Source organism: Bactrocera latifrons, unplaced genomic scaffold, assembly GCF_001853355.1.
Source record: "Bactrocera latifrons isolate USDA-ARS-PBARC rearing strain unplaced genomic scaffold, ASM185335v1 scaffold_161, whole genome shotgun sequence".
NCBI classification, from domain to species: Eukaryota; Metazoa; Arthropoda; class Insecta; order Diptera; family Tephritidae; genus Bactrocera; species Bactrocera latifrons.
Genome location: NW_017535086.1, coordinates 37,455 through 50,899, shown reverse-complemented (window position 1 = coordinate 50,899; position 13,445 = coordinate 37,455). Strand labels below are relative to the sequence as shown.

General features: G+C 37.9%; 1 protein-coding gene across 1 annotated transcript; it reads right to left on the bottom strand.

The window, feature by feature from the left end:
- Nucleotides 1-348: 348 nt before the first annotated feature.
- LOC108966479 (transmembrane protein 26) lies at nt 349-7,532 on the bottom strand. Its single transcript, XM_018929409.1, has 8 exons — nt 7,339-7,532; nt 4,248-4,552; nt 3,871-4,051; nt 3,651-3,802; nt 1,122-1,326; nt 996-1,052; nt 669-905; nt 349-580 (listed from the first exon to the last, which is right to left on the bottom strand). Exons 1-8 carry the CDS (start codon nt 7,530-7,532, stop codon nt 349-351), a joined length of 1,563 nt encoding a protein of 520 aa, XP_018784954.1.
- Between the last annotated feature and the right edge of the window lie 5,913 nt (nt 7,533-13,445).

Genomic DNA, 13,445 nt, shown 5'->3' with positions numbered 1-13,445 from the left:
CAAGCAATTAATATTACATACCTTTTATGTACTAACGAATTTTCCATTACAAAAATGCCGTATAAATCGTACAAAATATCGCTTGAGATGCCACAAAAGGAGCACCCTTTATTTTTACAAAATCTCTCTGTAAGTTTTTTTTTAGCTTCCCAAATCGCTCAAAAACATTCAAATTCCAATTATTGCATGGATTTACAAAAATATACAAAGAGCGAAATGTTGTCCTTTTTTTTCTAATTCCTCCACAGTAAAAATTCCTCAATCTGCGCACAATTATAGGTAAGACCTCACAGGAAACGTAATTACAGCGACTGTGACCTTGGCAACGGTGTTCTGCTGTAATCACATTTACGAAGACGAGGATGATGAAGATGACGACGACGTTGTTGTATCCGATGAGTCAGTTGATGTGCTCTCTGATGAGCTGCGCTTACGCTTATTACTCTTCAATTTACGCTCCGAGATCACCTCATAGCTGGGCAATGTTGAATTGCTGGAATCCGATGAACTACTCGTTGTTGTAGACGAACTGGAGCTACTTGTTGTTTCCTCCATGACGGGTTCGACTTTTTTCGATTTTCTGCCGATGGCAAAAAGAGCAAAAAACAAAAAAACACATTTTCAATTGACGTACATGAGCTCAGCGGCGAACCTTTCTATCAACCAACTTTTTCTTGTCCTTCTTTTCCGATCTTTTACCGCCGCCGGCATCACCACGTTTCGACTTCTTCGCCCCGACAATATCGCTCTCGACCGATGAGTTGCTGCGATCACGTTTCTTTGATTTTTTATCGCACCTCTTGTCCTTTTGTCGAGCACTGCGCTCATCCACCATTTTTGTTGAGTAGAGATTCTGCGAACTGGCAGTGGAGTAACCAGTGTCCTTACGTTTGTGCTTTTTCGATCTTGAATTAGTTAGGTGAAGGGAAAAGAAAGAGAAATATTTCAAATATAAGTTTTCGCAAATTAAATCAAGCGTATTAACGCGCGCTCACTTATCCTTTTTGTTCTTTTTTCGTGTTACGAACTCATCCTCGGCGTAGTCACGTGCCCTGAAAAGTATGCGTTTACGAAAATATTTTAGGAAGCCATGCAAGCATTAAATGTATAAGAGTATATACTTTTGTATCTTCCGCTTGACATCGGTACCACGTTCCGTTGATATCATGTATATGCTATTGGCGTCCGGATCTTGGGCGCGACGTCGAGACCTGTAGTGTTGCGACTTGTCGCCACCAGATTTTTGTTCTCGCCGATTCTTCCAAAATTCGGCGTTTACTACATAGAGACGATACAACTGCAAAACTATGACCAACGTGTTTTTACCTAAGACAAGGAATAATTCAGTTAAATTATATGGTGTATACTGATGTAAGGCGATATCTTATAATCCTATCTCATATTTGTGAACACTATGTTTCCTACAAAAATTAAGTAAAAATGTTAATTATACTTCCTAAATAGTTTCAAACTAAAGTAAAATTATCTCATAGAGGTTATCATTAAAGGTTTGAGGGTAGTTGCAGTTTTAGACACCAGTCGGAGGAAGATTTAGTCGGAATATTTATCCAATTTATTTTATGAATCTTCTCACAATATAGCTATATTAGTGCGTTTTTTTACAATATTGCCACATTTAACGAGTCAATTGAAAAGTCACCGAGATGGCGCTACTAGAATTAAATCCATATGATTTTCAGTTAGCACTAACCTTCAAAAGTGCGTGTCGGATCATTGGAAAGTGAATTATATCATTTTGAGTGAAGCAACCTTTGTTAATGTAAACAAATGCATATAAAGGAGTTTCGCATGTAGATAAATATTGCTTTTTGAAAGACAAAAATATAGTTGAAGCAAAAAAATGTTTTGTTGATGAGTTTCCGGATACTGCCCCAAGAAAATTAATCATCAAAGATTGGTGTGCTAAGCTCAGACGTGGTGAAATGAGCACCGAAGACGGTGAACGCAGTGGACCCCGAAAAAAAGTTGTTACTGACGAAAGCATAAAAAAAATCAAGAAATAATTTTGGATGGCCGTAAAGTGAAGTTGGTTGGAAAAACTAAAAGCATCTTTCCTGGCTTTAATTTAGGTACATCACATACAATCACCAATCATATGGAGTAAAGTCAGCCTGATGCTCGAAAATCCTCATATTAGTTCGTAATATGTTTTCAAGTTTTCGTCCAATTTTAACTATTTTAGGCACAAAGATAAGTAAAAAACTCTTGCAATTTTCATGGAAATATCTCAAATATTTACCGATATATGCAGTATAAAGTCCCTCCGAAATTCGAAAATCTTTATATTTGGCATATGGATGTTCAGGAAAGTATTGATCCGATTCAACCCACTTTCGATACGCACAGTAACTATTGTCAGAAAAGGAATCTCTTTGCATTTATAGCACTGACCAATATTTTAAGTCAAAAGTCAACTGAGGTCCACATATTAGGTACCTAGGGGTTTTAACAGTTTTGGTTGGATTTGGGAAATGTTTGGTCATAAGGCAGTGACATAGAAATTAAGGAGAATGTCACATAACCAATTTCCCAACTTCACTAACTAAAGAGTAGGCAGTCCAATGTCTATCGATCAATTATCACACCGGCACCAATAAAGCTCTGTTTTATCATTTTGGCTGTATAATTTTTTGAGTCTGGCTTATTTAGTTATTGCTTTTACGGTGTTTTCGTTGTTTTTAACATTAACATCATCTCATTTCATCCATTTTTGCACTGTCGATAGAAATTCTTACAATATTTATATGCTGGTTATTGCAGTTTTAGTGGTTTTGGAAATATATACTTTAAACTTATTAGAGTGTCACGGGTGCCCCATGCCATATCGATCACCTTTGCCAAGTTAGTGTTCTATATCTTAATTTAGCGCTTAGTTAAGGTACTTTATTTTTCAGTTTATGACATTTTCTGGGCGTGGTCATGGGCAATGGTCAGATTTTTCAAATCTCGAACTCGATTCTCTTTTCGCCAGGGAACTCACATACCAAGTTTCATCAAGATGTCTCAATTTTTACTCAAGTTACAGCTTGAGCGGACGTACGGACTGACGAACAGTCATACTGATCAAATCTGTATATAACCCCATATTTATCTCGATTATTTTTTGGTGAAACGTACAACAGTTAGGTGAACAACACGTTATTTAAGAAAAAACGTAGACCAGTCTTATTCGAAGTATTGTCCCTCTGAAGAACATTTTCCCATCTTTATGTTAATTTGTGGATATCATGCCAAAGAACTGCACTGGTCTGGCGGTCAAGAATGAATCAAGCCCATTGTTTTACCCTGTTCTGATGTGAACTGTGTTTCAGAAATTACGTTCTGCATCGACCGGAATAAATGATTGTCAGAAGGTGTAAAGCCGAGTGAGGCAAAACCTCCAAACTCAATTATCCAAATAGTTTTTAACGGGTCTTGTAACATGAGGTCGGACGTACTTATGATAAAAAAAATTATTGCCTCTAGTCTAGTAGAGAATTTCGGATATTTTTCGGCAATCGATCACTTCAATTTTTTGTCGGTAACAGAACAGATATTATACTCACATTTGTGGTGAATCGTGTTAAAATTTCAATATAAGTATTTTGATTCGAAATTATTTTGTATGCAGTTTTGTTTGCGATACTTACATGTGAAAAACACGCTCATATAATTTAAGATTTTATATTGGAATATAATTAGCATGCGCAGCGTTAGAAATGGCGCATCCTGCAATATCACATTGAGCACAATAGCCCACACATCGATGCCACAGCAGCAGCCATCACAACAATCGGTCGTTCTGAGTAAGATATATTTTTAAATTATTACAAAATAATGAATATCAATGGTGAATTTAAACAGACATACCCATCATTGTGATGTATGCCACCGCCGCGTGGACGCCTCGCTCGAGTCGCTGATAAAACAATAGTGAACTGCATTAAGCTCCAAGACCAAATACCCAACGTAAGAAAGACCAAGAGATCTATTTTTATGATGTTGACATCTTTGTAAGACTCGAAAAACTCCATAATATCAGCAGCTGTACCTATAGTTTGAGATAAAACATCAGTAATAGAAAAATATCTAAGGTATTTGTTAAGAATTTCATGGGAGAATTTCAGGTTTACCAGCTTAAATCATCAAAAATTATCCACAAACTTTTTTTATAAATACTTTATATTGTTGAAACGACTTTTGAACAAAATTAAAAATAATTATTAAATACCAATATATAATCTCACCTATATAAACCAACAACAACTGACTCAATTGATCACGCGTCAAATCGCCTTTCGGCAACATCCAGCGACCGACGATTAAGATAAGCATTAGAAATTGTTCGATCAAAGTGATCCATGTGTCCGGATCAATTTTGAACACGGGCAAATCCAAATCAGCGATCTCCGCTACTTCTTGTAAAATATTCTCATTGCTGCTATTGTTGTTGCTATGGTTATTGTTCAACTTGCGTGACACTTGATCTAATTCCAATAACCAAATGGCCGGCACAATGCTGCTTAGGTATAAAAAGACCGAAGGACAGAACCTGTGAAGAAGGGTGGAATTCATAAAAAATAGTGCAAATTCAATTAAAAGCAAAGTAATAACCGAAGCAAGCAAGCTGACTAAGCACACTTGTTGCAACTAAAAAGGATAATAAGCGTTTACGTTGATAATTAAAGGAAAGAAGGTCGGTAAAACTTGAGCATTTTAATGTGAGGGTTACTCATACGTCATGTTGGTCATAGCAGATATTATATATTGTAGGTGCTCGTGTATAAATTTGCCATAGATCTACTTCGCATATGTCTATATTATGGTAGGATATTATACTTTGATTTTATTTATACATTGGAATTCACTGCTGAATAAATCTTCTTAGTATAATTTACATAAAATTTTTATTAAAATTTCACGTTAAAGACTTAAGTCTAATTCGGGTGAGATTTTCATCTGCGTAATCCTTCAAGTACAAACTAAAATCTTATAATTTAACACATGTATATATGTATGTAGGTTTAGTTGACACCGATAAAGTTTAGAAACAACCCATTCTTGAACATTTTCTTCAGACGAAATAATAGTTGTGGAGACATATGGCATCGATGTAAGTGTTACGCTATTGCAGAAGATTTTTTCATTGAAGATTCGATAGAACCTTATATGCGGTGTTGAGGTGACTTACCCAACGGTAGTTGGCTTGGGCAATATAGTGGTCCGAATTAATGTTAGGACCCCGGAGCGTCTGCACGGTTAATACGTTTAATATACGGGAAATATGTCTTCCCGCTATCACAACGTGATCGATCTGGTCGGTGGCTTTTTGGTCCGGAGACAGCCAGCTAGCTTAATGAATTTTCCTATGCTGGAATCTAGTACTACAGGTAAACGTATTAAGGGCACTGATGAAGTCGATTGCCAAGCACGATTTTGACTTAGTGACTGGGGCAGCTCTCATAGGTGCGCTCCAGGCGCTCACGGCCCCGTCGGGGCGTGGGCGCAAATCTTCGATATGTTGAACAACTTCGCTTTGACGTGGATTGTGATTAGACGTTCATTTACCGGGGTGAACGCCAGTACTCGGCGACGAAGTCTTTCTGCCACTACGAATCTCATATCGAATTTGTGCTCCTTTATATGATCACTGTAGTATATACTATTGTGATTAAATTGAAAAGTGAATTTCGTCCACTTCATTTCCTTCAAAGTAATCCCCTCCCGCTGCAATACACTTATGCCAACGAATTTTCCAGTCATACAACTTAGAAAAATTCCCCTGGTGATGGCCATCAGAGCCTTCTTCGGTTCAGCTTTTATATCCTCGACTGAGTCAAAACGGGGTACTCGGGGTTCTCCTTTTTTGAATCAAACGAAGCTAAATCAGGCAAATGCGGTGATTGCGACACGATATTAGCTGAAAAGGTGGCGAAATGATCATGAACAACCAATGCAGTATGATTGGCGTTATCGCACTTTTCTGTTCAATAAATTCCGACACAGTAAAAATCGAAGAATTCACTTTTAGAACCTCACGAAACGACGCGTATCTCAAATACTAATGAATGTTTTGACGTGAAATTTAGCATAGATGTCACTAACAGTACTACAAAGTTAAAGAAAAAAAATTTACCGATTCGAAAAACATGCAAAGCATAAATTAAAAATTAAGCTTTCAATTTGATCACAGTAGCAAAAAATATTACGACTTTTTTATTTACATTTTTATTTAGAAAGTCGAGAACGCGTTGACGACGAGCCACGTCCAAGACAACCAAGGACATGAACTGTTGGTCAAAACGCCAATGAAATAAAGAAATTGGTGCTTGAGTATCGACGTTTAACCGCAGGGAGATTCTACTACCATCGTTGGTATATCGGAAGAATCAGTGCTGCATTGAATCTTCGTGAGTTTTTCGTCAAATGTTCAACCAATATCATGCCGCAATTACTGTATTCGCCTGATTTAGCTTCGTGATACTTCTGGCTATTCAGCAAACTCAAAAGACCGTACCGGAGAAACCGTTTTGAGTCAATTGGATACATTAAACGTGAATCGCTACTCCAGAAATTGACTTTAACAACTGTTTTGAGAATTGGTTTAGATGAGTGTTCCAGGGCCAAGAGGGATTTCTTTGAGTAGAACGACATAGATTTTGTGGAATATGCTAAGAATTTTAAAATTATGAACAAAGTCTTAATATTTTTTTGCCCATAATAGTATACATACATACTTATGAATGAATTTGTTGTGTACTAGTTAAGCGTTTGACTGCCGGTCAGCCGACAGATAAAGTGATGTGTTTGTAGTTGTATGACTTGCGCTGCACAAACACGGTTAAGACACCGCGATTTGGGTGCGGGAGTATTTACGCGTTCACACACACACACGCACACACATGTATGCCTGAGTACATATTTATATTGCATGTAATGTGATTTCACTTTTAATTGAAAATCAAAGTTAACCAACAAGCGAATGACGTAAGCGCATTGTTTACATTGGAGTAAAGACAAATATATACCGACACGCAGACAAACAGACAAACAGGCATACATGCATGAATCAGGTGAGAAAATTTTTACAGGATAATTATCGCATAATGAGTTCGACTAAGCAGACACACACACAAACACATGCATGTATAAAGCGAAAGTAGATCAAATAAATTAAATTTAATTGACGCTTACGTAAATTCTTCGAAAAAGAAAATTATAAAGAAATGAAAACAAGCTCACACATACACCCACACACACACACATATGCACATGAAAACATATATGCACAAATGCCATATGAAAAAATTGTCAAATATTAATTACATGACCCCATACCACCGCCATTCTTGCGTCTTCTTGATCATCAGCGTAAAGATACCCTCGAGCAGGAGCAGCACCAGCGGTCCGCAGAGCGACCAGTAAATGTAGTTCTTCGTATTGACCGTCACTTGCCAAATGGCCAAGATGCTGTGCGCGCCGAAGAAGATGCGCGTCAGAATCGCTTTGAATGTCGAGATGATTTTCGGCATGATTACATAATTGATGCACCGCTTTTGCTCAAATCACATGCTTAAACACTGCACACAAGTACACTTACGCGCACACTAACACACGCACACATATGCGCTTACATACACAAACATATGTGTGTGTGTATGGTTGTCTACAAAAACCGCAGTGTTTTAAGGAAACTCGCTAAAATTATTGAATTGAAAGGACGAACTGAGCGCCGCGAAGCGCAAACCGCAACTGAAAGTGCAAAGTTGGCTAAACGCTTGTCAAACGCTTTGACCACAAGCGTTTAGGCGCGTTCTTACAGCAATTACTTGCGCGCGGCGGTGGGTTTTATGTACTTTGCGTCTGTTATTGAACTCAGTACAGTGGTGCGCAAAGTAATCGGGTTCGAAAAGACTTGAAGTAATTTGGAAATTTTAACCGTTTATAAGCGCTACATTGTTATGCGTCGCTATTGTCATGCAGTTAAATATCCGCAGCTGCAAGTTGAGCTGCCAGCTCGTAGTTGGATGGCCGAGCTACATTCCACCTCTTACAGCCGCTTTCCTTCCTCTTGAACTCTGAATGAAATACAGTAGCTCGATATGTTTTTGAAGGATTTTACCGTTTTTGCATCATTCCGTCTACGAGATCCCATTGTCGTGGGAACGCAAGGGTCCAAAATCTACGTCACTAACTATTGGATAAGCCCTATTGTGTGAAAGGTTAGGGCCAGTCAACAAACGGATTGGAACTTACCAGTGTGGCTTTAGACCCGAAAAATTCACAACGTACCATATATTCACCATGCCCCAAATCTTGGAGAAGACCCATGAAAGGAAGATCGACACACACCACCTCCTTGCCGATTTTATAGCCGCCGTCGACAGTACGAAAGGTAGCTGTCTTTTTGCCGCTATGTCTGTGTTTGGTTTCCCCGCAAAACTAATACGAGTGTATAAACTGACGTTGAGCATTACTAAAACCTAAATCAGGATCGTGAAGGACCACTCCGAGCCTCGTTCAAACCAGGTTTCAGACAAGAGGACTTCATATCGTGCGACTTCTTCAATCTACTGCTGGAGAAAATAATTTGAGCTGCTTTGAGCGAGGGCAAGAAAAAATATATCTTGTCATCAAGCAAATCGTCGTCACATTCGCGACTTGGCTCCCACATCACTGTTGATAGTCATAACTTCGAAGTCGTAGATAATTTCGTCTATCTTGGAACCAGCCTCAGCCTCGAAATCTAACGCAGAATAACTCTTGCCCACAGGTGCTATTTCGGACTAACTAGGTAATTGAGAAGTAAAATCCTCTCTCGGCGAGCAAAGACCAAACTTTACAAATCACTCATCATCCCCGTCCTGCTATAAGGTGCAGAGACATAAAAGATAACAACATCTGATGAGTCGGCATTACGAGTTTTCGAGAGAAAGGTTTTGCAGAAGATTTATGATCTTTACGCATTGGCCATGGCGAACATCGCATTCGGTGAAGCTATGAGCTATAAGGCATGACTCTAAATCTGTCTGGGGACCAGTCGGAGGCCAAACTATTATATTCAACATCATGGAAAACTATTAAGATTTTTTCATAGTCTGAATTGGATTTCAATCGAAATAAAGTTATTATTAACATATACAGTAATAAGGATGCGTTCCCAGTTCCATGGTTTCTCCGTTTTGCTATTGAGTCCAAATCCATTATTTTTCCAAGAATTTCCTTATTTTTCCTAAGAAAAAAGATCGTGGACGGAATTTCCCTCTATATATGAATCTCTGTTGAATCGTAACAAAATCGATCCCTTTCTCAAGTGGACCGTTGCTGTTGGCTTACTTATGACAACGTTAAGTGGAAGTGGTCGAGGTTGAATCGCGGTTAGTCGTTGCAAATGATAGTCAAATACGTCATCCGAGGTTTTGATATACATATGTTGGATGGAATTGACAGGGAATAATTTCCTATGCGTTGCTCTCTTACGGTCAAACCGAACCTTTATTGTAAGCGATTGGACCGACTGAAGGAAGGAATCGCTCAAAAGCTACCAGCTTGGTTAATAGCGAGAATTATGTTCCATCCGGACAACGCTAGGCCATGCATATCAATAATGAATCGCCAGAAGTTCCAGAAGTTTGTTAAGAGGTTCGTATGCGTCTACGTTGTAGTCCGCACCTGTGTAAAGTGTTCCTATCTATAGCAAATGATTCTGCTGGGGGCATTTCGTCTCAAGAGAAGTTGTTAAAAATCGACTGTTCCAGGTTTTTGTCGACAGAGACGGAGGATTTTTGAAACTGTCTTTATGCAATTGCAAGAACTTACCGAACAAAACGGTGTAAACTTGATCTAAATCAGATAATTCTAACTATGGTAAGCAAAACCTTTAATTTATGTAATACAAAAAAAAGAATTTCTTCTCATAAAATCCATACTTCGATAATTTCTTAAGTAGCAAAAGAACCGAATAATTGATCGCATGGTTACTTGGACTGCTATTCAACAAAACCATGAAAACGCTGTAAAATTTATGCGAACGGAGAAATCACTTAGCAGGTGAGGTTAGTCACTTACTGCTCACAAGCAAACAAAGTTATACGCTCTGCAAATACAACAACATGATACGGGTCTATTGCGCTATCGTACTCCTTATTAAAAAACGTAAAACGCTGAGCGCATCCAAGCGCGCTGCTGCTTCACTCTCTTCTGCTGTCACCATCTGTAATAATCTTGATAATGATGTTTTGGGTGCTGGCAATGATGATGATAATGTTGATGACTTTCCATTTCTTTACACTGACACATAGAACAATTTAACGGTTATTCGCTGCGCGGTCGAGCCAAAAGAATAAGCAATGTTGACAGCACGACTTGCTGACCAGTGTATGGGTAGGTGTAAACCCATATACGTATACATAACTATATGCATGTATCAACGGGCTCATACATAAATTGATGAGTATTTTAGGAATGAGGGTTCGACGACTAAAAAAGGTGAAATGATCGCGATTAGAATCGAAGGAATCGGCTGGAATATTTCTAGCTTCAAGTTCACATTTTATCTTTATTAAAACACCAAAAAAAAAAAATTTAATATACGGGTACAACACGAACTAGTCAAAATTGATTACTGTCAACATAAGCTTGAATTTTTGACGTCTTTGTCGTGGTTTTTTCGACTTCGGCTCAAATTTGTCACGATATTCGGCCGATTTATCGTCTGTGTCCAGGTCATAAAGGTTGGAAATCATTGTTTCGAGACGTTAACGTGACGCTCTTTTTCGAATAAATTTAGTGATTTTGAAACCAATCGTGCTTTTACTTTTCTTAAGCGCAAATGATATTTAAAATGGTTTTCACTGATATATATCCTTCCGATATTCCATTGTCCGATATCTCTGATTGTTAATCGGTGATTATTAAGCATTAATTTCTTTATTTTATTGACGTGTTGATCATCAGTTAATGTTGATGGCCTTCTCGACCCTCTTTGAATAATCTGTACCAATCAAAAATACTTAATCGCGACAAACATTTATCACCGAAGGTGTTTTCCAACATTCTTTTCAGAGAATATTTTTAAGATTAAGAAAATTCAGACCACACCTAACCGTTTAACCCCTCAAGAAAAAAATTTCAATGACACAAACTATTTTTGAGAAAAAGCATCTTCGAAGGTGGACCAATAGATACCTTGAAAAATAAGAAAAAATGTAAGTTGTAAGTAAATAAATTCATTATTTTTACTATTTATTATCTCATATAGACACAAGAGAAACCATTGAGTCTCGTCAGGAAGATCGAACATTTTAACCCCCTTTGCCACTCATAGACACACAGAGTAAGCAATGACGCCGTCCGCACCCACACAGCGCTGTTAAATGGTCACCAGTTATTTCTGTGCTCTTTGCTTTGCGTGCGTATTAATGTGTGCGAACTTTGACGAGCATGTGTTTGTTCTTTATGAACTTTGTGTTAATGGTGGTGATGACTGTTGAAAACAAATTTGCGGCTGACCACTAAACCATTGGGTTGAGCTCCACCCACATTCACGGCAGGAAGGATGACTTTTCTATCTCTGCATGACACTGAGCACTTTAATCACGTGAGGTCAATGTGATTTGTGCAGTTATTGATATTCGATGGCAGCTTTAAACGCTCACAGAATAATTGTATAGATATATGTATGTTTTTTTAAACTTAAAGTGCCGAGACTACGGGGAACACTCTTTCAAATGGTTAGTTTGCTATAAGTTGAATATAATAGTTTTCTTAACATGACACTTTGTTTGTAAGTCCTAAATTCGGAATAAGAAGAAGAATTGATATCCAAATGTCAGTCCGTCTGTTAGATGAATAACTCTCTACTACGCCTGCAAAATGCCAAAGTAAGAAAATGCATTTGCAAGTAATGTAGCGCTAAGTTTGGGTGCAGCCGAACACTTTATATTCTCGCAATTGTTAGTGATCAAAACAGGGAAAATACTTTCAAATATTCAAGTGAATTTTATCTATTTCCATAAATAAATGGAATTTTAAAAGACCGTCAGTTTAGGGGGTAATTCTTTGCGAAGTTCCCTACTTCTTTAATCTAATGAGAAATATCAGATGAAACAACATTCTTTGGAATTTATTTTATATTAGTATTTAGTTTATCAAATCAATAGTTTCGAAAATCAAATGTTGGCCGCAGCTACGTCTCAAATGGTCCACTCGTTTAGTCCAATTTTCGATGACTCGATCAAACATTAACACGAGTAATGTTTTGATCCAAGGCCTGAAAACCGGTGCCGTCTTGTTAAACCAAATGGCGTCAAGATCACGAACTTTAATTTCAAGCATCAAATACTTGATTGTCACGACGCGATAAAGTTCTCACCGGCATCATTTTTGACGAATACTGGCCCACAAACCACATCAAACCGTTTTTTTCTGGATAAAACAGGAGCTCTTGAATCTCTTTAGGCAGCTCTTCGTCCCAAATGCAGCCATTATGCTTTTGCATGCTTTCAATATCAGATCGCGACGTAGAATGCGCCAAGTTGTTCCATACGTCCGTCCGAGTTGCTCAGAACGACGCCCAATCGACACCCGAACATCTTCGTGTACACTGTCAGCTACGGTTGCTATATTTTCTTCAATCCGTGATGGACGTGGTCTATTCGGTCGAATATTATCCAATATTGAATGCTGGGTCTCAAGATGGGTGACGATGTTGCAAATAGTACGCGCTCTGTAGGCCGATTATAACAAAAATAACATGACAACTTGACACGACTCGTACGTGATCTGTCAAGAAAAGGCGAAAAGTATATCTTCTTAGATCAACCGTTACAAGCATAGATGACATTAAAAGCGCATCGCTGAAAGAGCTAAATACTATCCCAAAAACCGAATTTGAGAAGTATTTCGACGATTGGAAGAGCGCTGTGATATCGAGAGACCCTTTTGGCGGCCACAACATTAATATAGACAAAAAACGAAAAGTCCGGTTATTTTTGGAACACACCTCTTATGTAATATTAACCTTAGAGATTAAATTTAATATATAGTATTAGGTATATGATAAAAAAAACCCGTTAACCAGAGAAACGGGCACCCACACACTCGAAGAAAAGGACTTTGACATCGATTTTCATTTATACTCAGCGCACAAATCTGCACTATGTTTAAGAAAGCATATTCATAGCTTGCATAAAGGGTTTAAAGTCCCGTGTGTATCTATATATTCAGAAATCACTATATTGTAATTAAGGGAAAGTCGAGATTGATTGCATTAATATTAAGTATTACTCAAGTATACTCTACAACTTATTTATACGTAATGTTGCGAAGATAACCACAAATTGATCGATATATTAGGTTGTCAAAAGTCTTGCGGTATTTTTATTGAATTTTCAATTGTTCATAAAATTTTTTTTGATGACTCATGCCCAGCTCTTGACCGATGC